The following is a 26,836-nucleotide window of genomic DNA, read 5'->3' as shown; positions in this document are numbered from 1 at the left end:
AGCCTATTAACAAGGCAGTCAGCCCCTGCCTGATGGTTGGCTGGATCTCTCATCAGCACCCATGGTCTGTTACCTAAAATGAGGGATAGGTTGTTGGCATGTGTGTTTGCACATAAATCTTTAACTAAAAAGATGTCCCTGCTAAGCAAATTAAGTGTGTAAGAAATTTATCAATACTACCTAGTGCTCTGGCATTTGTAATCTAAATGGAGATATAACATCACAAATGCTTTTGTAATTTTTTTCAAAGCATGCTTTCCTGTATATATCTTACAACGTAAATTTACTTCAGTGGCCACAAATATGGCTTCCACATGTCCATCTGTTCTTAGATGTGCTTCTGTATTTCTTAGTCTTCTCTCTCTCCCTTCTCAACAACACATCTATATTTGTAATTCTGTGCAGAATTTATAGTCATTGCACTTTAAAAGAAGAAAAGGAAGTTCAGTGTTAACCAATAGTCTCTGTTTTCTCTTCTGCCTTTCCTTTGAACAAATCAGAAAGCTGAGCTGTCTGGATTTTTCTTCCCCTTCATGTCGCCAGTGCCTAGCACGGTATGGGAAGCAGACGTAAAATGGTCAAGAGTAAGACTTCTAGAGCCATGCTCTGCCTGGGTTTGAGCCCTGATTCTGCTACTTACCAACTGTGTGGCCTTGTTACTTAACTTCTCTGAGCTTCAGTTTCCTCATCTATATAATGGGGAGAATAATTGCACCTACTTCACAGAGATATGAGTATTCAACAAGATAATACTACGTGGAAGGCAGTAGCTTACACGGCACAGTACACAGTAAACCTGAGGTAAATGTTAGCTATTATTTTATCTCCTTGTCTCAAATGCTCATGCCCCTCACTCCTTGCTCTGATATTCTCTATGTCTTCTGGCTTGCCTATATGCTAGAAAGGCTGGGGAAAGTTGTATAGACATTTTTGAAAGATCTATTTATTTACTGCCTTTGGTGGGTCTTCAATGTTCTGTGTAGGCTTTCTCTGGCTGTGGCAAGTGGGGGCTACTCTTCATTGCTGTGTGCGGGCTTCTCACTGCTTCTCAATGTGGGCTTCTCAATGGCTTCTCTTGTGAAGCATGGGCTCTAAGCCCATGAGCTCAGTAATTGTGGCATGTGAGCACTAGAGCAAAGGTGCATGGGCTTAGCTGCTCTGTAGCATGTGGGATCTTCCTGGACCAGGGGTGAAACCTGTGTCCCCTGCATTGGCAGGTGGATTCTTAACCACTGGACCACCAGGGAAGCCCTAGACTTTAATAAGACTTTCACCTTGAAAGGGATTTTCCAACTTAACATTTGAAACTGGGCATATTTAGCAACTTGGGGATCCCTGTTGTCAGGGAATGCACAACTGGAAGAGATCACCTGCAGTCCCTCTCCTGTTCATTACTGGCAAAAGGAGTTAAAGATCCAGAAAGTGACTTATCCAAGGTAGAAGAGTCTGAATACAAAAGGTCTCCTAACTGCCAGCACGAGGTGCTCTCCACTATTCAGGATTCTCCAATCAAGAGGATGAAGCCATACTCAAATGCAGTTAGAAGATGCGAACTTCTTCTCTTGCCTTTTTATTTACTTATGTATTTCTGACTGTGCTGAGTCTTCGTTGCTGCGTGGGCTTTTCTCTAGTTGCGGTGAGTGGGGGTTACTCTCTAGGTGCAGTGCACAGGCTCTTTCTCTTGTTGCAGAGCACAGGCTCCAGGGCACACTGGCTTCAGTAGTCATGGCATGTGGGCTCAGTAGTTGTGGCTTCCAGGCTGTAGAGCACAGGCTCAGTAGTTGGGGTGCACAAGCTTAGTTGCTCTGCAGCATGTGGGATCTTCCTGGATCACGGATGGAACCCATGTCTCCTACATTGGCAGGTGGACTCTCTACCACTGAGCCACCAGGGAAGCCCCCCTCTCTTGCCTTTTGGTCAGCTTCTTCCTGTCCCTCCCTCCATGCTAGGGCCTCCAAAGAGGATCTATCTTCAGACACAAAACTCAGAGCTGCCTCTTTCCAAGTTCAGGTTTTATCTATGTGTGGGGCTGTTAGCACTTTCAGGTTAAAAGGTCTTTCTCAATCTGTAAGAATGTAATGGTAAGGAAGAGAAAGCCAAGCCTCCTTTCCATCTAGCTGCAGTGGCTAAAAGTTCTGTACAAAATCAGAATAAACTGAGACAGTACCACAGTCAGCAAAAGCTCCAAAACTATAAGACTTCTCAGTGTCTGAGACTGTTTCTGATAGCCATGGGCTGTTTAGAAGTCCCTTGGGTGGCAGTGTTTTTCATCTAGACAGAAAAGGACATGAGAGGAATGAGAAATATGTAGTCATCAAAGACTAGATACTGGTTAGTGATAACCGGAGCCGGTCCATGTTTTTTGAAACCCAAGGCTTATAGAATTGGGGAGGTTCTCCTTTAAGAAAAAAAAATGACTTTTTCAAATTGTACAAATACCTATGATCATGTGAACACACTGCTAGGGCCTCAGAAGGGTCCTTGCATGCAAGAAAAGGGCCGGAGGCTTAAACTCCTCTGGCTGTAAAGTAAATCTGCCTAGCAGTAGCATTAACCCCTTATCAACCCAAGAAGGAAAACAGGGTAGGACTTCAACCTCGGGCACACACCTCATTTGGGTTCTCACAGACAAACGCAACCAAACCTTACCCGTTTTAAGAAGATGCTGTTTTCCCAAGATCCATACCAGCTCATCTGTATCTGGAAACTCTTCTAGGTAGTCAGTAAAAATAGTAATCTGGTTTTCATACTTGGATAAAACTGAAAAGGAAAGAAACTTAAGCAAAATGTAATAGAGGGGACTTGCTTCTATGATTTATTAGTTATTACCTTTGTCCTGAAGGTAAAAATTAGATTTTTTTAGATTCACCACTGGAATCTAATGGAAGCAAATCCTCCTGCTTGAGAAACAAAGACACTTACTGGGCCTCAAAATCTTTTAAGAGAGGGATTTCCTTTTGACCACCTGTTTAGACCTTCCTTTTCTCATGGTCCCATTTGGCACCATCTCTGAATGATGTTTTGGGCACAATTACATCAAACCTTTTTTTCCAGTGGGGCTTTCTTTGTAAACAGTCACTTTCCAGCTTGTCCCATTGTGAGTGTAGTACAAGGTGACACAATAGTACCTGCATACCTGACCCCTTTCCATGTCTAATCAGACCCCAGGGACTAATGTGAGGTTTCGAGCAGCCAGTGGCTTAGAAGGGGGCTATGACAAGCCTGAAACACTATATATACAACTCTGAAAATGTAATATTTTAGCTGGAAGTCCAGATGTTTTATCAGTAATTTAGTGTTTTATTCACTTACAACTTCTACAAAGAAGAATCTTGAAGAAACTGATAAATAGAAGTTGTTCTTGGGATTCACAAATGACCATGGTTATCTCTCAACATAAAGGAACTGAACAAAATACAATTAAATCTCATAAGTTCATAGGCAACGCTCTCAGAACTTATGTTCAGGTAATGTGGAATGAGTTAAAATTCACTTCTGTACTGCCTGCGGGGAAAGGATCTGCTAAAAGACTCAAGATTGACTTGTGAAGGGAAGGATCTTATCACAAAAGTTTCCTTTAAGTACTGAGTAGGCCAAAAAGTTCATTTGGATTTTTCCATATGATGTTACGGGAAAACCTGAACAAACTTTTTGGCCAAGCCAGTAATTTTCTGAGAGAAAGAATATCATCGATGGTAAATACGTTTCCAAGCCAGCCCAGAAAAATCTATCTTAAGCTATAAACAGAAAAATGAAACTGTTAGTATATTTCATAGTTTATGGTGCTGTTTCAATGACAAATCATATTTCAAGTTCAAAGCTGAGACAACCGAGCACACATCTTATCATGTCAGCAATTGGAGGCTCCCAGACCCTACAGGGAGGGAAGCTCAGAGCCAGTAGGGGCCATTTTGTGCAGCTACTAGTAGCTGCAAGGGCTCTCCCAGATCAGCCCCTAAGAGCGCCAAGGGAATAGTTTCCTATAAAAAATATCATTGCAGGATGTGTTTAGCTCACATGAAAGGGCAAATTGCTTTATTCTGGCTTTGTTTTCTAAAGCAGGAGCATGCTGTTTTCATAGAAATAAATGGTCTTTCATAGAAATAAATAAATGAGTCTTATCTGATCATGAAAACAGACTACTCGGTTGGAGGCTGACGTTATACTTTGTATAATTTGTATACATTGAAGTCATAATTTGTTTGAAGTTATAATTTTAGAAACACAGCTACCCGGGGATACTGCCCTTGTTGAAATATGTGACAGAAGTCCAATGTCTCAGGGATTTAGGGAGCCTTTCTCCTCAAGATGTTTTCATCATTACGGTCATAGCCATGGCGCTATTTCCAATGTACAGAAGTTAGAAATGAGACAGCCATTTCATTCCCCAGTGAAAACTCATCACTGCCAAATCTGCCAGGGAGCTTGTGTCACAGTCTTAGCCTTTCTGCCCCTGGCCGCAGCCCCTGGCCCATGCTCAGGAAATAGCAGGCTAAAAATGATCATCCAGGTCAGGCCATCCCCAGGAGGTGGTGGACAGAGGTGGCGTAAATCACACTGTGTACCTTCCCACCCTATTCTCCACCCCTCACAGGCAAGAATCAGGTTAAAACAAACATCCAGTGCAGCCTAGAAAAGGGGGGCAGAGGGGAGGGGTGAGTCAGAAAAGAAGCAATTTGAGAGAAGTGTGGGAAAGGGGCAACCTCTCTGGCATTCCCCTGGTAGGGATGAGGAAGGTGGTATCAGATGAATGTACAGCATGTATGCATATAAGCCTTGAGTCTTTTTTTAGTACTGGCTGAAAAAAAAATTATTGCCAACCCTGTCTCAGTGAGTCATTGCCCAGTTATCTGGTCAAATTAGTACAGCCCCTTATAGCCTGTGAGAACTGCACTGCTTCATTTGAGATGGCTCTGACCAAAATGATAGCCAAAGAATTTTCCTCTTGCTCTTACACCCCTCACCCCCAGGCCAGGAAAAAGGACAATTACAGTCTCTATTCTTCCAGAGTCTCCTCTTAGAAAATAGACTCCAAGAATGCAGTGTGTCAGCCCATAACCAGCCTGAGTTGAAAACGACAGGGATGAAACAAAAGAAAGCCAGACCAGAAGATGAGATTAACAGAAGTACAGAGCAATAACATGAGGAGAGTGTATAAAAGGGAGTATGGGGAGAAAAGAGGACTTGATCTTCCACAAGAACTCAGAAAGATGAAGAGGCCAACTGGGTTGTGGTTGAGGTGCAGAAGTGAAATGGCATTTCCAAACAAATCACTTCTCACTAACAGCAATCCTTCTGAAAAAAATTTTCATAAACTACTTTTGTCTTACCTTAAAATTAACAAACAAGACATCAGACTTATATGAACTCCTTGCCCTTTCAACCTATTTAAAGACATAGTAACTATACAGGCAGAGCTACAAATATTGCAGCTTGGTGGACCAAGAATCAGTTTCTATAAGGTCTGATGGGCAACAGGCTTCACTCTGTTCCATTCTACTTTAATAATCATTAAAAAGACTGAAGTCTCTGCGGGTTAGCTTAGTAGTCAAATAATAACTGAGAAAAAGATTTCCATAAGCTCCTGGGACCAAAAAGTCTCCCAGTCTTGGCCAAGACGCTCTGTGTACATGCTAGGGCATGCCTTCAACACTCAGTCAGGCAGTTGATTAACTCTGCCTTAGTCTTCCCTTTCTGCTTATACAGAGCTCAAGGTCAGCCAGAGTGAGAGCTGAGGGCCTTCTCAGGTCTTGCCTGAGCAAGCACATAGCCTTGGGACTGCGCACATTCCTAAGCAGGCATGTGGTCCTCTAGGTTCCCAAGAATATGCCGAATTTTTCAAAGTCCCAAAAAATATATTATTATTCAGCTTTACCTTTCAAACTTTTGGTTATCTACTCCTCAAATAGCTATGAAGTTAATCAGTTGCCTCTAATAGTTTTCCAGAAAAGCGCCCCCCAACCCAGAGAGGGGGAGGCTATCTGCACCTCCAAGTCGAGACAAATAAAGTTTTACATGTGGGGTTTTCTGGGGAATCGCCAGACAGACCAAATAATGACAGCTCTCTAGAAATGAGGATTTACAGAACTTTCAAACCAGTTCTGCATCCTCCAGGGGTTACCAGGTTGCTGGCTTTCCCTATGGTTGCAAACTGTGAATTCTCAAGGCCACTGCAAAGCTGGAGAGCAAAAGATGGGCATAGCACAAGTGAAAATGCCACAAAGCTGACTATCATAAGGCAGTCATTTTTCATGAATAAATGAATAGTCCACAGATTGGTGCAAACCTTTGGTTAATTTCCAGAGTGCTGCAAAAGTTGGTTCTGATCATCTTTGCCAATTCTTTTCATTTCTATTATGGGTAGAATTTTCAGAAGTCTTCACTTGGCCATTTTTGCTGATGACTTACTTGAATAATTTGCTTTCCAGTGATTGACTATATTTGTAAGGGTTATTTTGTAAAATGGCAAGTAAATGAAAAAAATCACTTTAAATAACAGGTTTTCTAATAGCACTTAACAAAACTTGTACATCAAGTCTCCTAGATTCTGTGGGGTTTGTTCCCCACAAACAATAAAAAGACTCTAAAGGGAAATCAAAATGTCACAGAGTCTCAGGGCCAGAAAAAGCCTGAAACACCACAGAGTATCTTGCTTGTGAAAAAAAAAAAAGTGAAAGTGTTAGTTGCTCAGTCATGTCCACCTCTTTGTGACTCCATGGACTGTAGTCCGCCAGGCTCCTCTGTCCATGAGATTCTCCAGCAACAATACTGGAGTGGGTTGCTATTTCCTCCTCCAGGGGATCTTCCCAATCCAGGGATCGAACCTCGGTCTCCTGCATTGCAGGCAGGTTGTTTACCATCTGAGCCACCAGGGAAGCCCCATACCATTTACAGTTATTGTAAAATATTGACTATGTTCCCTGTTCTGTACTATATGTACTTGTAGCTTATTACAAAGTACTTTGTGCCTCTTAACCCATTACCCTTACCTTCCCCTTCCCACATCTCTCTCCCCACTAGTAACCACTCACTTTTTCTCTGTCAGTCTGTTTCCTTTTTGGTATATTTACTAGTTTAATATACACACATTCAACATATTGCCATGTCACACCTTCAAAATTATAAGAAAATGGTCACGGGAGACAGGTATGGTAAGGGCTGAATATACATTAATATACTCATTCCATAAACTTTTACACAGTACCTACTATGTGCTAAGGGGGCTTCCCAGGTGGTGCTAGTGGTAAAGAACCCACCTGCCAATGCAAGAGACCTAAGAGATGTGGGCTCAATACCTGGGTTGGGAAGATCCCCTGGAGGAGGGCATGGCAACCCACTCCAGTATTCTTGCCTGGAGAATCCCATGGACAGAGGAGCCTGGTGGGCATAGGGTTACAAAGAGTCAGACACGACTGAGCAACTTAGCATGCACACACGCACTATATGCTAAGCACAGTGGAAAAGACATCACTGAAATGTAGCCTCCATCGTCCAAAGAATTTAGTAGTAGAGAGGATAGGTCTGCAAACAAACAACAATAAGTACTATAAGAAAGGAAAGTGACAGAGAAGAGATCAAGATGGTGGAGTAAGAAGAAGTGGAGCCTACCTCCTACTACAAATGCATCTAAAATACAGCTACATGTGGAACAATTCTCACTGAAACTAACTGGAAACTGCAGAAGCACTCCTGTACAACCAAGGTTGTAAGAACAATCCACACATAATCCAGTAGGAAGGGAAGAGAAGTAATCAGGTCAAGACCTGTGCTCCTGGGAGGGGAATCAGAAGAAAAGGGAGGTTGCATAGGTTGGGTGCGATCAGGTCAAGCCACAGACTGGGTGTCCCAGACCTGGGTTCCTATGTAGAGGAGACAAGCCCCCTTGGCTGGCCGGAGGACTGGGCTCCACTCATGAAGAGGGCATGCACTGGCTGTCTTCGAGGCAGGGCAGAGAAAGATCTGCTCTGAGCCCTCTGGGTTTCCAACAACCAGCTAGCCATACACCCCAGCCCAAAGTACCAAGCAACACTCCCATCCTGTCCATTCTGTGTCATGGCACAGCAATTGGATCTGGGGAAGCCATGACCAGGGAAAAGACTTGACCATGGGACACAGAGGTGACCAAGTCCCAGGGTAATGACTGAGTGGGGCAGCAATGGTCATTGTTGATACCTACTCAAACAGCAACCCCCAGAAGTCACCCAGATCTCAGATGGCAGCCACCCCACCACAGCTCGCCCCCTACCTTGATACACACAGAGTGATCACAAGGGCCCCACCCACCGTATGGAGCAGTTCCACAACAGGGCAGGAACAGGTGAGGCTGGGAACAGCGATCAGCTCTGAGAGACAAAGGAGAGCTGCCCCTGAGGCAAGGCAGAGAGAGGTCTGCCTTAGCAGCTCTGGGTTTCCTGTGACCACTTTGCCATGCTCACCAGCCTGAGACCAGTGAATACTCTGGTCATGCTCAACTCATGCCATAGTGCTGAACTGGATCTAGGGTGCCCACGACAGAGGAAAAGATTCAACCATGGGACACAGGGGCCTGAGTGGAACTTTCTTAGCTCTTACTAAAGCAGTGCCTCAGAACCCCCCAGACGTCTGACAGTGGCCACTGCACCACAGCTGACCTCCCAATAGATGTGGAGAGTTCACACAGGCACTGTCTTTCCTGTGGAGAGGTTCCATAACAGGGTAGGAGTGGTGAAGGCTGTGAGAGACAAAGGGGATCTGCACCCAAAGCTATGTCTGAATGAAGCAGTGGACATCTACATAGGCAGTCAGCACATGGGGCCCCACCTGCTTTAGCATTCCCCTTCTCTGGGGCAAAGATCCTAGTGTGAGGAGGAGGGAAAAACAGAGTCAGCCCCTGAGAAGGTGGTGACAGCCACTGAGCAGAGAGGGAGTCCCATCTCATGCTCACCACCAGCTCTAGCTGCTCTGTCTCCAGCCACACCCATTACCAAGGTGATAGTGGCCAGTGCACTGAGAAAAGATGTGACTTGTGTTTACATCAAATCCAGCTCTCCCACCAGAGGCACTGAGCACACACAGTCTGTATAGAGATGGCTCCACTGAGAATGACTTGTGTTCACATCGAATCTAGCTCTCACACCAAACGCACTGGGCACACACAGTATAGAGATGGTTCCACTGAAAAATACACTTTCAAGACTGCAATAGACAACTGTTTCACCTAAACTCATAGAGGCAGGAAAGTCAAGCAAAATGAAAAGGCAGAGTAACTACTTTCAATCGAAAGAGCAAGATAAAAAGGTGGGAGGGGGGTTCAAGATGGGGAACACATGTACACCCAGGGCAGATTCATGTCAATGTATGGCAAAACCAATACAATAATGTAAAGTAATTAGCCTCCAATTAAAATAAATAAATTAAAATATAATAAAATATATATAAAATAACAATAAATGAAAAATAATGAAAGAGAAAGAAAAGAGATTTAAAAAACAGAAATAAAAAATTTATGAGACAAAGAATTCAAAACATTGATAATAAAAACGTTAACTGAATTAGGGAAAACAATTGATGTAATCAGAGAACATTTCAGCAAAGAACTAGAAAATATAAAAAAGACCCAGTCAGAAAGGAATAATTCAATAGCTGAAATAAAAGACACACTAGAAGGAATGAACAGCAGACAAAGTAATACAGAGGAACACGTAAGTGATCTAGAAGTTAAAAAATGGAAACCACACAATTAAAACAGCAGTAAGAAAAGCAAATTAAAAAAAATAAAGCAACTGAAGATATTCCTGGGACAACATTAAGCATCCAAACATTTGCATTATATGGGTTCCAGAAGGAGAAGAGAGAGAAAGGAAGATCAAAAATGTATTTGAAGAAATTATGCCTGAAAACTCCCAAACCTGAAGAAGAAAACAGATATACAGGTATAGGAATCACACAGGATCCCAAATAAGATAAACTCAAACAGACCCACACCAACACATATCATAATTAAAATGGCAAAAGTGAATGATAAAGACAGGATTCTAAAGGCAGCAGGAGAAAAACAAGAGTCATTTGCAAGGCAACCCCCATAAGTCTATCAGCTGATTTTTCTGCAGAAACCTTGCAGGCCAGAAAGGAGTGACATGATATATTTAAAGTGCTAAAAGGTAAAAACTTGCAACATAGGACAATCTACCCAGCAAAATTATCATTTAGAAGGAGAAATAACGAACTTCTCAGATAAACAAAAATTAAAAGAGTTCCTCAATACTAAACGTACAATAAAAGAAAAGCTGAAGGGTCTTTTCTAAATGGAAAAGTATTAAGAATCTATAGTAAAGGGAAAATCCCACCAGGAAAGGCAAATATATAATAAGGACTGGGGTCAAACACTTAAATAAGCCAGTATATAAATTAAAAGACAAAAAAATTGTATACGCAATTATAACTACAATAAACAGTAAAGGGATAATATTGAACATGTAGAATATGATATGACATCAAAAACACAAAATGATTAAAAAATGGTAAAAACTGATTTTAAATGATTTAAAAATGAGCAGACCTAAATAGACTTTTTTCCAAAGAAGACATACAGATGGCTAACAGCTATATGAAAAGATACACAACATCACTAATTATCAGAGAAATACAAATCAAAGTAACAAGGAGATATGATCTTACACCTGTCAGAATGGCTATCATCAAAAAGCCTACAAATAACAAATGTTGGAAACAATGTGAAGAAAAGAGAACCTGTGTACGCTGCTGGTGGGAAGGTAAATTTGTGCAGCCACTATGGAGAACACTATGGAGGTTCCTCAATAAATTAAAGACAGAACTACCACAGGATCCAGCAATTCTACTCCTGATAATATACTCAGAAGAAATGAAAACACTAATTCAAAAAGATACATACACCCCAAAATTCATAGCAGCACTATGTACAATAGCCAAGATATGGAAGCAACCCAAGAGCCCATCAACAGCTGAATAGATGAAGAAGATGTGATATATATATATATATATATATATATATATATATATACACACACACACACAATGGAATACTACTTGGTCATAAAAAGGATGAAATACTGCCATTTGCGGCAACATGTATAGACCTAGAAAATACTATCTTTAGTGAAATAAGTGAGATCAATACAAATGCAGTATGATATCACTTATATGTGCAATATAAAAAATAATAATATATATGTAATATATATGTAAAACAGAAACAGACTTACAGATAAAGAAAACAAATTAATGGTTACCAAAGGGGAGAGAGAAGAGGAGAAGGGCAAATTAGGGGTATGGGATTAAGAGATAAAAACTACTATGTATAAGATAGTGAAGCAACAAGTATATATTGCATATAGCAAAGGAAATTATAGTTATCATCTTGTAGTAGCTTAATAGAGTATAAACTGTAAAAATATTGAATCACAGTGCTGTATACCTGAAACTAATATTATAAATAGACTACATTTCAATTTAAAAAAAGGAAAATTGTGTGTAAGGCAACAAATGATTAATTTGGGGATGAAAGGACCTTCAACAACCTTGAAAAGATAGCATCAAAGTTGAGCCTCAGGACTTCCCTGGCAGTCCATTGCTTAAGACTCTGTGCTTCCCAGCCAGTGGGAATTTGCTGTATGATGCAGAGCTCAAGCCCAGTGCTCTGTGACAACCTAGAGGAATGGGATGGAGTGGGAGGTAGGAGGGAAGTTCAAGAGGGAGGGGACACGTGCATACCTATGACTGATTCATGTTGATGTATGGCAGAAATCAATACAATATTGTAAAGTAATTATCCTCCAACTAAAAATGAATAAATTTAAAAACTAAAAATAAAAAGATATAAAAAAAGACTCCATGCTCCCACTGCAGGGAGCACAGGTTCGGTGCCTAGTCATGGAACTGACATCCTACATGCCAAGCAGTGTGGCCAAAATTTTTTTAAAAAAGAAAAAAGCTGAACTTTAGTGAAAAAAGGATAAAAAAAAAAAGTGAGATGGGGAAGGGAAGAAACTCCTGGTTGGAGGAACACTAAAAGGATTTGGCAAGCATATGGGATGGGTCTAGGAAAAGTGAGACAGAGAGTAAAAAATAACTTGTATTTTTCAAGTGTGGGTGATGAAATGGTAGCAGAAAAACAGAGTGGTGGGGGTTAGGGGGATAATAATCTTGATCCAGCCAGAACATGTTGGATTCATGGATTTGCTTAACAAAGGAATGAGAGGTTATAAAAAATGCAGAGGAAAATCAACCTGCACAGGGGTCACGGAGAGGTGCCTGGTAGATGGCAGTTTGATTAGCAGAGCTAAGGAAAGCAGGAGGAGTCCAGAAGAACAAAACTCAGCCTAAAATGTACCTTCATCCGCTTCCTCCTGGGTCCATGTAGTGTCCTGGTCTTCCCAGCTTCTGCTCGTCTGGGCATAGGCCCTGCCCCCATTTTCATTTCTCTTCCTCCCAGTGCCCTGCTTTTCTGACAACCAAGAATTTTGAAAATAAACAACTAGATAGCAATTCTTAGCATTTCAAAGGGGATTTTCACATTCAAATCTGCAAGTTTCCTTGAATTTATTCAGCGAGTCACACCTTAGTGATGCTGGGTTGTCAAAGAATGCCAAAGACATGAATGATTTCTCTACAGACCAGAGTAAACTCTGACACCCTAAGAAAAGAATCTCATCATTTTTAGACTTAGGCTAGAAAATCTTAGCCAAAGAGTTACCATTCAGCTAAAATTTATGACTTTTTGAGATTCTATTGAACTGACTAGTATTGGTGGTGGTGCAAGACAGGAATCTGCTCCTGACAGATTTCAGGATGAGTTGACAAAGAGATAACCAGTCCAGTTGTCAAGGGAACAATTGCTAAGTGATAAGACCCTTTGGTTTTCAGCTAGAAAAAGCAATTGGGCCATAGAAACTTGGCCCCTCAAAATACAACATTTCTTAAAGACTTCAGTCAGTTCATCTTATTGTCAACAATGGTAGAATCAAATGCAATTAAAAAATGGACTCTTTCTGGTTTTCTTTAAAGTGACAAGTTTGAAAAGCTTATCGTCTTGTAAAGTATATTTGTTTGTTTTTTACACTTAGGGACAAATTATTGCCTGCTGTTTGCTACCTGAAATGCCTTTAGATACACCCATGAGGAAATGGAATTCCATGTACAAATTGGTCAGGAATGTACTTAACACAGAGACTACTGAATCTCTAGATGGCTGCCTCTTTCTGCTTTCAATAAGGTAACTCTGATCTTGAGAGATGCATTTTTCAGAAGAATAAAAAGATGCTACTTTTATAATGGTTATCTTTGTTGATAAGGCATATAAAAAGAGTAGCACATTGGAGGGAGGGGGAGGGAAGGAGGAAAAGTATTTGGTCACTTTATAATTCAAGATTTGAGGCAAATTCCACAAACTGAGGTGAGAATCACCTTGATTCTTCATCAGTGGGTTTTGCTGTTCTTAAGAATTAACCTGTTTTTATGGAAAGCATGGTTGTATTCCCAAGGAAGACCATTTCACATTAGTGCCAGTGTCACATCATCCAGCGGGTCCACAGCAAGCCTCCATTGTATGTATCTTTGATTTTGGACAGTATCCAAACCAAAAAGCAGCAATACTCAAATACAGAGCTCATGTTTCACATAGGAAGCAAGACAATATGACAATATTTAGTCAGAATGAGTATGTCAAATGGTTTTTCTCTAACATTAAAAAGAAAAACTTTGGGGGTGGCTTTTATTTTGTCATGGTGAAGAAAAGGTGGAGTCACTCCTCACTCCTCCTGAAAATAGCTCTAGCTTAAGAATCCTAAAATGTAAGTTCTAGTCCCACTCTGCCACTAACTAGCTATGGGACCTTGGAAAACTTACTGCACTTCTTTGGGCCTCGATTCTCCATCTATAAAATGACAAGCATATGTTTTCAAACAGCACATCACTCATTAGTTGGTTGTGTGTAAATAAATTGGATTGAAATATAAAATTTACTTCTCATTGTATTCTTGGATTAAAAAAGTTAAAATATCACTGGTCTAGACCTATGCTATCCAATACAGTAACCACGTGTAGCTGCCTACATTTAAATTAATTCAAGTTAAACACAACTAAAAATTAAGTTAGTTGCATTAACCACATTTCAAGCACTCAACAGCCACATGTGCTAGTGGCTACCATACCGGACAGCACAGTTGTAGAATAGTTTTGTCATCACAGTTCTATTGCAGTCCTAGTCTAACAGTGTTTCTATGATTCTACTGGAGGTGACGGTAGGGTGGGTTGTTAGGAGGGGTATTCCAAGCTCTTAGAAAAGAAGATAGGTTCACTTGTCTCTTTCTTAAGAGATTCTGTGTGAATTTCTAAATAAATGAGCCAGCAATTGTTTAAGTTCCATACTTGGTTTCATGAGAAATACAGAGGAAATATCCTCATACACATTCACTAAATGTTAAATGAATAAGCAAAGGCATCATAAAGTCATAATCTAGTTAAACACATGAACCTTAGGTAAAAGGAAAGAGCTAAAAATAAAAGATAATGTACATAGGCAAGTGTTGATAATAACTAAGTACTGTCAAAATTCAGAAATGGGGGAAGTCCCCGAGTATTAGAGTCATCAGGGAAGATTTCAAGGAGGATGTAGGATGTGAACCAGTCACTAAACTACCATTTGGTCCCTAAATGAGCAGAGATGAGTGGGGAGAATATTCCAGATGAGAGGAACACATCACATATATGTCAGAGATGGGGACAGGTTCCAGAGACTACCGAGCAATAAGATTAAATAGGTGGCTCGGGACCGGATTGTAGAGAGTGGAAAGCAAGCAGTTGCGTCCACGTCTCAGTAAAGCCATTAACAGTGTTCAGAGTGCTTTCACATGATCCTGTGACAGCCCCTTGAGATAGCCATGGCAAGGATCATTACTTTCATGACCTTCCGTTGAGTCTCAGGTGATATGACTTGCCCAGGGTTATATAGTTAATGAACAGTATAACCAGGGTTCAAACTGAGTTAATCTTATACTCCATTCAGTATTCTTCCCACTATATCTTGCTGCTATGATAAAAGCTGGATGTCAGGCACTAGAGAGAGGGAGACCAAGGAGAAAGTTGTAATAACCCAGGCGTGAAGTGTTGAAAGCCTGCCCTAAGGTGGCAAGAAACCAGATACTCTGATTATATAACATCCTATAAAGCAGACTGACAATGCAATACCCACTGTTTATAGAGGAGACTAAGAGTAGACAGTCTGAGGTTCGAACAATGTAGTTATTTTTAACTGCAAATGATCTAAACTACCCCCAAAGGAATAAATATTAACAATATAATTCATATACCGTGTCTGGATTTTTCCGGACAGCTGAAGGCAGTGTTTTGGACACGGTTGCTAAGCAAACAACACTTTATATGTCTATGCATTTTTATGAGCCATTTCTGACTTGATAGTGTTTCTCTCCACTGTCAATTTCAATGTTCATTTCTCAGAACTAATCAGTCATATGATTTCTTACCTCATCTACATTTCCAGTGAGAAAGGACTAGAGCAAAAATATCAAGGAGCTACAGGCCTTGGAGTTTTTCCACACTATTTAGTAAAACTAATTATTAGCTTAGCAATTAATTACCTAATAATGATTTACTAAGAAAACACTAAAGTACACTTTTGCCAGACTAATCTTAAAGGATTTCTCCACCCATGTCACTAAGCTGCTCAGAAACTTCCATGGACTTCTAAGATTGCTCCAATGGATAGGAATCAAATACAAATTCATCCTGGCATTTGAGACCATCTCCAATTCGGCCACATCCTACGTTTCTAATTGTTCCACACTGCTCACTACCCCTTCATGAGATCTACTCTTTTCAGACAATATAAACCACATGATACACGGGAGACTCTTTGCTTATTCATGTCCTACTTGCACTTAATTCCTACCTCAAATACAGGTGGCTTCCCAGGTGGCTCAGTGGTAAAGAATCCACCTACCAATGCAGGAAATGCAGGAGACACAGGTTCGATTCCTGGTTCAGAAAGATCCCCCAGAGAAGATCCCCACTCCAATATTCTTGCCTGGGAAATCCCATGGACAGAGCAGCCTTGTGGGCTGCAGTCCATGGGGTCACGAGGAGTTGGACATGACTTAGTAACTGAGCATGCATGCCTACTTCAAATGCTACCTTCTCTATGAACATTTCTTTCTCAATCTTCCTCCAAAAGAAGCACTTGCTCCTTCCTCTAAGCCTCCATACATAGTCCTTTATTTATATCTCCTTTATGGCACTGGGCACTTTGTACTTAGGTTAGTGTTATTTGCAGGCATGTCATCTCTCTGCTATTGGAATGTACTCCCATCTCAGCCCATGTAGTGTTCATCTCTGTATCCCCTATAGCTCTGATCATAATGCCCTGTAGTTAGTTTTCCCCTAAGGGCCTTTAAATGTTTATTGAATGAATGGGGACACTGACTAAAGTCCAAAAACTGGTTTATATGTCCATCTAAACACTGATTTAATAATCCTTTACTGAGTGCCCTTCATATGACCAGAACTGGGCTAGGCCCTGGGGACAGTGACATATTTTAAGCAACGTCAAGGCTAATGGAAAGAAAAAGAAAAGGAGAGTTCATTTTGATACAGTATGGTCAGTGTCTGCACATGGGGCTAGGGCAGAACAGCAGAGGGTCGTGTAAGTCAGTCTAGGGTCCAGAGAAGGCTTTGGGGAGAAAGGTAATGGCAGGACTTAGCCTTAAAGGATGAAAGTTAAGCATATTGGGCAGAGGAAGGATGTTCCAGGTCAAGGAGAAACGTGTACCAAATCACTGAGGGCTGAGAGACTGGAATAGTGATGCCACATGGAGACCATCAAAGGTTGAGGTTAATGGGGCACACAGGGCTGGGAGATACTGGCCGTAGAAGCCTTGGTAAAAATTCTGGATTTAACCCAGGCTTCATGGAGCCCCTGAAGGGTTTCAAAGACATCCAAGAGGAAGTCTAGGTATTTCACTATTTGCAGAATACAAGCAGTGCAGCAAATAATTGCCTGTAATGTAGGGTATTTTTTTTTAACATTCATTATCAAATTAAATTTGGTTAAGAAACAAAATGAAAAAAACCTTTTTTTATCAAGGAAGGGGTTAAAGTGAGTCTCTGTCTTACCACACGTTCAGTGGTACAGCACAACTGGAAAAACTCTGAATTCTTCCCAGAAACAGTACTCTTCATTTGGAGTACTTTTCCAGTTTTCTCCTCTGTTTACAGCCATCTCACCCTCTTCCCAGACCACAGGAATTTTCCCCACACCCTTTCAACATCACACTTCATTAGTAAATGTTGCTAGCAGACATATGATGTTTAAAAATTCTTCACCTTCAAGGTAATGTAAAATTATACTGCCAGACTGGAGTTTTTTGGATTACATAAAATTATATGTGTACCTTCACTTTCAAAACAAAAGATGTACCCCACGTTCATCCTAAGACAAATTTCTGTAAAGTGAACTTGATTTTTCAATGTTATTCTATGATGATTTGAGCCGCATTACCCAAGAAAAGACAATCTGACCCCATCCAAAAAAGATATAACTCGTATTTAAATGGTTCTTTAGCTCTGATGTGCACTCTATGTACCAGACACCAGAAAAATAAATATCTATCTACCCACAAGCATGAAATATTCAACCCATCAACCACAGCAAAAATACTTTCTAATATCTTGACATGCGAAACAACACAGGTCCATTTTTAATCCCTAAAAGTGGCTCTTCACAGTGACTTTTCTTATTCTCAGCCATCAGTTCTTTCATTAATACTAAGTTAAATTATTCTAAGTTAAATTAATTCAAAGTTAAAATTCTTTTTATTGCATCTACCCTGGCAATTACACTCTTAGGTTTATAGCCAAGAAAAATGAATACTCATGTACTCTGGTAGCTCAGCTGGTAAAGAAGACTGCAATGCAGGAGACCCCGGTTTGATTCCTGGGTCAGGAAGATTCCTTGGAGAAGGGATAGGTTACCCATTCCAGTGTTCTTGGGCTTCCATGGTGCTTCAGACGGTAAAGAATCCACCTGCAATGTGGGAGACCTGGATTCGATCCCTGGGTTGGGAAGATCCCCTGGAGAAGAAAACAGCTACCCACTCCAGTATTCTTGTCTGGAGAATTCTATGGACAGAGGAGCTGGCAGGTTATAGTCCATGGGGTTTCAAAGAGTCGGACATGACTGAGCAACTTTCACTTTCATGTCCACCAAGAAATACGGTCAAAAACATTCATAGAAGCTTTATTCATAATATCTAAAACCTAAAAACAACCCAAATGCCTTATGACGTGAGATAGACTGAATGCTTGTGTCCACCCAAAAACTGTATGTTGAAGCCGGAATCCCCAATGTGATGGTACAAGAGGTGGGGTCTTCAGGAGGTAATTAGGTTATGTGGGTGGAGCCCTCATGAATGGGATTAGTGTCCTTTATAAAATGAGATATCAAAGAGATGACCACTCTCCATCATATGAAGACACAGTAAGACGGGGACCGTCTGAAGACAAGGAAGAGAGACCTCATCAGACACCTAATCTGCTGGTGTCATGATCTAGGGCTTCCCAGCCTCCAGAACTGTGAGGGAAAAAAAATGTCTGTTGCTTAATCCACCCAGTCTATGGAATTTTGTTATAGAAGCCTGAATTGACTAAGACAAGGAGAATGGATAAATTGTGGTAAATCACACATGGAAATGGTACACAGCAGCAAAAAAGAGTTAACTAATACTATACGCAAAACATGGATAGATCTCACATACATTATGTTAAACAAAAGAAACCAGACACAAAACAGTACATACAATACAATTCTATTTATATAAAGTTTGAAATCAGGAAAAGTCAATCTATGATAATAACAGTCAGAGTAGTTGTTGCCCTTGGGGAAAGATGCTGACCAAAAGGAGGCAAGAGAAAACCTTCTAGGGGACCAGAAATATTCTGTCTTGATATGGGTGGTGGTTACTCATATGAAAATTTCATTGAGTTGTACACTTAAGATTTGGGTACTTTATTGTCTGTAAGGAATACTTCAAGAAAAAAGAAAAAGAGAAATTCTTACACTGGATATTTCTGGTACAGATTGGCAATGCAAATCAAAAGTATGCTAACAACAAAATATTATTTTGTTATCAGGAGATATAGTTATCAATTTATCCCTGTACCCACAGACAGATCAAATCCAACTGCAAGTAGTTTGGGGCTTCAGATATTACTTAGATTTAAGGCTAATTTGATTGGATTTTTCAATTTATAGCACTTCAAAATGCTATCTATTTTTACAGGCTCATTTTCATTTGAAGCTCACTTCATCTGATAAATATTTTTAATTTGCTTCCTAAATCTTAATGAAATAAAACATAGTAGACTGAAGAGAACACTGACCTATGAATTAGAAGAGCTAGGTTCTACTTCTGCTCTTCAGCTAGCCAAGTCACCTTGGGCCAATCTTCAAGCTAAAGTTGCCTTTCCTTAGCCATAAAATAGTGATAATATTTTCCTCTACAGAGCTGTGCTGCTGCTGCTGCTAAGTCACTTCAGTTGTGTCCGACTCTGTGTGACCCCATAGATGGAAGCCCACCAGGCTCCCCCGTCCCTGGGATTCTCCAGGCAAGAACACTGGAGTGGGTTGCCATTTCCTTCTCCAATGTGTGAAAATGAAAAGTGAAGTCGCTCAGTCGTGTCCGACCACTAGCAACTCCACAGACTGCAGCCCACCAGGCTCCTCCATCCATGGAATTTTCTAGGCAATAGTACTGGAGTGGCTTGCCATTGCCTTCTTCGCTACAGAGCTGTAGTGAGGTTCAAATGACAGAATGGATGAGAACGTACTTTGTAAAATTTAAAGAAATATTAATATCCCCAAAGCTGTGTTTAATGATAACTTGTGTAGCCAATAGAAAACATGCTTAAATTTCAAAGCTTGTATTTCAGTTTTATATATCTTTCATTTCACCAGAGTCAGGATTAGCAAGTATACTCAAATTCTAAGATCTTTGAAAAGTTGAAATAATTCTATTGAAAATAGATATGTTCAGGGAAGTAGAGTTAATAGCTGTCTTCCTTGTTTTTTTCTAATTATGACTTCTAGATGTAGCTCTAGCAGTGTAATATACGTTATATTCAGTTCTCGCTTCTAGAACTTCGAACTGTTTCTGCAACATACACACCAGTTTCCCTCTCCATTATGAACTTCACAGTATCTGACCCTGAAGGATGTTCCCATTTCTATCCTCTACTATCCATTGTGACCACTATCGAAAAATTTTTAAATTCTCTGAAGTCCTTGTTAGAGCCTTGACTACTCCTTGCCAGAGTAGCCTCAAAATGCCTCCTGTCATCAACTATTCTTTCCAGCATATCCAGCAGGAAACTCCTGATTGGAGAGCCATGCAGTGTGAGAGGAACTTGACAGAGGATAAGTTATGGTGATTTGGCTTCAAGGCCTCCAATGGTTCCTATTCCTGGAGGTTTTGTTCTTAGTTCCACAGCTAAGCTCCTCAAACTAGAAGAGCCTGCAAATAAACAAAACAGACTAAAGAAGGTAAATCCTGAGCCTCTCAAGACCCTTGAGAAACATTCCCTTTAGGCATTGCTGCTGCTGCTAAGTCACTTCAGTCGTGTCCGACTCTGTGCGACCCCACTGATGGCAGCCCACCAGGCTCCCCCGTCCCTGGGATTCTCCAGGCAAGAACACTGGAGTGGGTTGCCATTTCCTTCTCCAATGTGTGAAAGTGAAAAGTGAAAGTGAAGTCGCTCAGTCGTGTCCAGCCCTTAGCGACCCCACGGACTGCAGCCTACCAGGCTCCTCCATCCATGGGATTTTCTAGGCAAGAGTACTGGAGTGGCTTGCCATTGCCTTCTCCGCCTTTAGGCATTAAGCCCTAGTTAAGAAGTCTTTGCTGAGCCTACTAAGCTATGGGATGGGGATTGATTTTACAAAAGTATAGCAACAGCAGTCAGAAAGGCTAGCTGACAAGGAAAGAGACAGAAAACCATGAAAAACTAATATGGATTCACACACACTAAATGGCCTATGACCAGTTATGCCATGTTGCAAGGGCAAACATTAAATTACATTTCAATAGGCCTTAGTATGGGCTTCCAGGTCGCTCAGTAGTAAAGAATCTGCCTGCCAACGCAGGAAATGAGGGTTTGATCCCTGGGTCAGGAAGAGCCTTTGGATGAGAAAATTACAACCCATTCCAGTACTCTTGACTGGAAAATCACAGTCTTTGGGGTTGCACAGAGTCGGATACAACTGAGCACACACATGCATACAAGCCTTAGAATACCACTATATGATAGTAACTGACACTATTCAACAACTGACAGTCATAATAATGATCCTTAAGCAAAAGGATTAAATTATGTACATCAATATTGTATAAGAAGTCAGAGGAGTAGACTGTTCGGAGTTTTTTGGCTTGTTGTTTGTTGGAAAATTCCATTCAGGGTGGTTAAAATGTTTTCTAAAACACAGGATGCTTAGAGAAATCACGAGCCATTTGAAAAACCTAGTTATTAAAAATGTCTTTTCCCCAGAAAGAGCCATGTAACAGAGCTTTTAATTGGTAAGACAAAATGAATGTTGGGTTGTACAGTAGAAGCAAGCATTAGAGGAGATCTGAAAAAGGAGATGAGTATGGGATAGCTTGGCTTCCCTAATAGCTCAGTTGGTAAAGAAGCCACCTGTACTTCAGGAGACCCTGGTTTCATTCCTAGGTCGGGAAGATTCACTGGAGAAGGGACAGGCTACCCATTCTAGTATTCTTGGGCTTCCCATGTGGCTCAGCTGGTAAAGAATCGGCCTGCAATGCGGGAGGCCTGGGTTCGATCCCTAGGTTGGGAAGGTTCCCGGGAGAAGGGAAAGGCTACCCACTCCAGTATTCTGGCCTGGAGAATTCCATGAACTGTAAAGTCCATAGGGTCACAAAGAGTCGGACATGACTGAGTGGCTTGCACTTTCACAGGACAGCTTAGTCAGAGAAGTCTTCATGGAGGAGGCAGGGCTCAGGGTTGGATTTACTTTGAAGTCTCTCTCTATTCAAAGTCTGGTTCTGCCTTTTTTGATTTCTACCCTTAAGCAGACCTGCCAGAGCCTCAGGCTGAAAGTCACTAAAGGAGACTAGTCTTAAGAGAAATATAATGATAATGAATAAAGAGAAAGACAGGATGCAGACTCTAGCCCCATTCTATTGTACCACAAAGGAGCTAGGTTAGGCATCCATGCCTGAATGAGTAAAACCTCTGGTGTGGGCAGCAACTGTGCTAAACAGCAAAGAATCTGTAGGAATAATGAATGGTATCCCATCATCCATAGTTCTTTACTCTGGAAAAGCAAGGTTTAGCAAAGAATTTTTACTTGACAGTCACCTTTTACTAAGTATACAGAAGTACACCAGGCTCCCCTGGTGGTCCAGTGGTTGGGAATCCATCTGTCAATGCAAGGAACATGGGTTCGAGCCTGGTCCGGGAAGATTTCTCATGCTGTGGGGCAGCTGGGCCCATGCACCACAACTACTGAGCCTGCATGCCACAACTACTGAAGCCTGTGCTCCCTAGAGCCTGTGCTCTGTAATGGGAAAGGCCACCACAATGAGATCCTACAAACTGCAACTGGAGAGTAGCCCCCACTCACCATAACTGGAGAAGGCCTGTGCACAGCAACGAAGCCCCAGCACAGCCAAAAATATGCTGTGCACATACAATGAAGTATTAGTCACCCTTAAAAAGGAAGGGAATCCTGTCACATGCTATAACATGGATGAACCTTGAGAAAATGATGCTAGGTTAAATGTCAGTCACAGAGGGACAAATACGGTATCATTCTATTTATATGAGATGTCTAAACTAGTCAAATTCACAGAAACAGAAAGTAGAATGGTGGTTACCAGGAACTAAGGAAAAAGTAAACTGTTGTTTAATGACTACAGAGCTTCGGATTTAAAAGATAAAAACGTTCTAGAGATCTATTTTACAATAATGTGAGTATACTTAACATTCCTGAACTGTACACTTAAAATCAGTTAAGATGGGTTTTCTTTTTTTTTTTTGGTTATGTGCTTTTTACCATAGTAAAAAAAAAAAATCCTAAGAAAGAAGTATACCAATGAAGGTAGGGGTCAGAGTGATTTTACCTATTCTTATCTAGATTTTTACTAGACAAAGGCTATAATAATATAGCATCCATGTTTTTAAGTAACCACTTATGTAATTTCTGGTTATAAGAAAAAATAGAATAGATACATTTCTTTATTCTTCCCAATAAGTGCAGCTAAAAATCATTGGACATTATACTATACATAATAATAATAACAATATATTACTATATATAATAAGAAACATATTAATATAATGATATAATAATATTAATATATCATGCGCATATACACACACACACATGAACTTTGAAAGGTAGAAGACAGTTTGGCTAGGGATCTCAAGACCCAAGTAATGACCTGACAATGAGTTTCCGACTCACTGGAAAAGACTCTGATGTTGGGAGGGATTGGGGGCGGGAGGAGACGGGGACGACAGAGAATGAGATGGCTGGATGGCATCATCGACTCAATGGACATGAGTTTGAGTGAACTCCGGGAGCTGGTGATGAACAGGGAGGCCTGGCATGCTGTGATTCACGGGGTCGCAAAGAGTCGGACACGACTGAGCGACTGAACTGAACTAAATGTATCTCTTGGACCTCGTGATGGAGAAGCCAGCAACACAGAAATGCCAATGGATGCAGACAAAAATGTCCTCCCAAAAGTTCTAGCCAAAAGAATAAAAAGTGGTAGCCTAGCAAGATAAGAGAAAGCACCAGAGAAAAAACTGTGGCCTCATCCCACACTCATCAGCAAAGACCAAGTGGGTAGATAGGCTTCTACATTCATCTGGCTGTAAAGAGCCACCCACACCCTTCCCCCACTCCCCGAGGTGGTTTCAAAAAAGGCTAAATGGGGATCTGGGACATTCATCCCTTTCAGGCAGTTATGAAGCCCCTACAGCATGATGGTAGAAGTGGCCTCAAGCAATAATAAAACCAAGGTGATGTCAGCAGAGGTTGAGAGGGAAACATGAAATTTCACCCTTGCCCAGTAATAATGCGGAGAAGGAAATCGCACCCCACTCCAGTACTCTTGCCTGGAAACTCCCATGGACAGAAGAGCCTGGTAGGCTGAAGTCCATGGGGTCGCTAAGGGTCGGACACGACTGAGCAATTTCACTTTCACTTTTCACTTTCATGCATTGGAGAAGGAAATGGCAACCCACTCCAGTGTTCTTGCCTGGAGAATCCCAGGGATGGGGGAGCCTGGTGGGCTTCCGTCTATGGGGTCGCACAGAGTCGGACACAACTAAAGCGACTTAGCAGCAGCAGCAGTAATAATGAGAGACCCCTACTCCTACCTCAGTATCAATGGATTATGAGTGGGAACACTTGACTCCCACCCACACCTGGCAGTAATGAAGCCATGCCTCCATTCCTGCACCTGAGCAATCTCAGAGCTGACCCACTAAAAGAAAAGATTGATAAAAGATACAGGGTCTCATAATACCCAAAATGTCCAGGATACAAGAGAAAATCACTCATCATACAAAGTGAAGTTGCTCAGTCGTGCCCGACCCTTTGCAACCCCATGAACTGTAGCATACCAGGCTCCTCAGCCCATGGGAATTCCCAGGCAAGAATACTGGAGTGGGTTGCCATTTCCTTCTCCAGGGGATCTTCCCGACCCAGGGATTGAACCTGGATCTCCCACATTGTAGGCAGGCACTTTACCGTCTGAGCTACCAGGGAAGCCAAAAGAACCATGAATATCTTAAGTTGAATAAGAGAACACAATCAATAGAAACCAATATGGAGATAACATATATACTGGAATTATCCAAGAAAGATTTTAAAGCAGCCATTATAAAAATGCTTCAACAAGAGGGAAGGAGAGGAGTATAATGTGCACCAGCATTTTTGCCTTTTAGGAGAGCTGCCCAAGGGACTGGTATCTGTCTCACCAGAACTGGGGTGGTGATAGAGAGGTGGCATACGTTGGATGCCTGGTGGTGTCACTGAGATGAAAAGAGAGTGGAGCAGCCTGCTGCTACAGAACGAGATAACATGCATTAGCACAGACAGGCACCAGTGGGAACAAGGATGCACAAGCTCCTGAAAGACAAACTGGCAAGTCTAACAGAGAAATTGCATGTATAGGACCAGAGAAGACATATCCCCCTATAAAAGGTTTCAGAAACCCCAGAATCTGTAGCCATGCTGATTGGTGAAGGTCTTTCACTGTACCAAGTCGGTCCATGAAAAATGGGAGAAGTGGTTGTTTTCTCAAATACACAGACCCCAACACAAAGTGAGATGACACACAAAGGAACAGGCAAACATGACAAAAAATAAATAAATCTCCAGAAACTGATCCTAAAGAAACAGAGATATATAAATTACCTAACAAAGAATTTAAAATAAACATCATGGAGGCTTCCCTGGTGGCGCAGTGGTAAAGATTCTGCCTGCCAATGCAGGAGACATGGGTTCAATCCATGGTCCAGAAAGATCCTGCATGCTAGAGAGCAACTAAGCCCATGCACCACAACTACTGAGCCTGTGCTCTAGAGCCGAGGAGCCACAACTGCTGAGCCCATGTGCTGCAACTACTGAAGCCCATGCTCCACAACAAGAGAAGCCACTTCAATGAGAAGCCTTGCGCACTGCCAACTAGAGAGTAGCTCCCACTCACCACAACTAGAGAAACGCCCACCCAGCAACGAAGACCCAGCACAGCTAAAAATAAATAAATTTTAAAAAATAGATAAAACAACCATCATGGATGAACTACAAGCTCAAGAAAATAGTGCATGAACAAAACAAGAATATCAGCAAAGTGATAAAAAATATTTTTAAGAGGCCCAAACAGAAAATTACAGCAGAAAAATATAATAACTAAAAAATTCACTAGAAAGTTTCAACAGCAGACTTGAGTAAGCAGTATAAGCAGTGACTCACAGACAGGTCATTTGAAATTATCCAGTCAGTGGGACAAAAAGAAAAAAGAACGAAAAAGAGTAAAGAAAGTCTAAGAGACTTAAAGGATACAATCAAATTTTATAAATGCATTTTGGGAGTCCCAGAAGGAGAAGAGAGAAAAAGGGACAGACAAATTACTTTAAGAAATAATGACTGAAAACTTTCCAAATTTGGGGAAGAAAATGAACATGCATATTCAGAGGTCCAATGGACTCCAATGAGAACCCAAAGAAACTGAAATTAAGACATTTTATAATAAAACTGTCAAAATTTAAAGACAAAGAGAATTATTAAATCAGCAATAAAAAAGCAACTCCTCATGACAAGGGAACCACTATAAGACTCTGAATTTCTCAGCAGAAACCTACAAGGCAAGAAGGGAATGGGATGATACCTTCAAAATGCTAAAAGAAAACATAATGCCAACCAAGAACATTATATCCAAGAAAATTATTCTTTGAAAATTAAGGAGAAATAGACATGCCCAGAGAAGCAAAAGCTGAGGCAGTTCATTACTCCTAGATCTGTCCTTCAAGAAATTCTGAAGAGAGTCCTTCTAGTTGAAACAAAAAGAAACATGAAATCATATAAAAGTATAAAGCTCATTAATAAAAGTAAATATATAGACAAATACAGTATAGTGAGTACTGTAACAGTAGTATGTAAATCACTTTAATTCTTCCATGAGGTTAAAAGACAAAAGTATAAAAAATGACTCCAACTATAAAAATAGGTTAGTGGATGAACAATATAAAAAAGATGTAATTCATGACACTGATAACA

The 26,836-nt window shown here is 41.0% G+C and overlaps 1 protein-coding gene across 3 annotated transcripts in view; it reads right to left on the bottom strand.

The window, feature by feature from the left end:
* The window catches only part of ATG4A (autophagy related 4A cysteine peptidase), an 87,316-nt gene that overhangs the window by 35,341 nt on the left and 25,139 nt on the right, over positions 1–26,836 (bottom strand). For 2 of the 3 annotated variants that reach the window (XM_055438019.2, XM_055438020.2), the window contains exon 3: positions 2,650–2,760. In XM_055438019.2, the coding sequence (XP_055293994.2) occupies positions 2,650–2,760 (111 nt within the window). Of the gene's footprint in view, positions 1–2,649; positions 2,761–12,349; positions 12,464–26,836 lie in introns of all 3 variants that reach the window. The other variant, XM_055438021.2, reaches the window with a different exon arrangement.

This window comes from Moschus berezovskii, chromosome X, assembly GCF_049115385.1.
Source record: "Moschus berezovskii isolate FMDL1 chromosome X, NW_MosBer_1.0, whole genome shotgun sequence".
In the NCBI taxonomy this organism is placed as follows: Eukaryota; Metazoa; Chordata; class Mammalia; order Artiodactyla; family Moschidae; genus Moschus; species Moschus berezovskii.
This window is presented reverse-complemented; position numbering and strand designations above follow the sequence as displayed.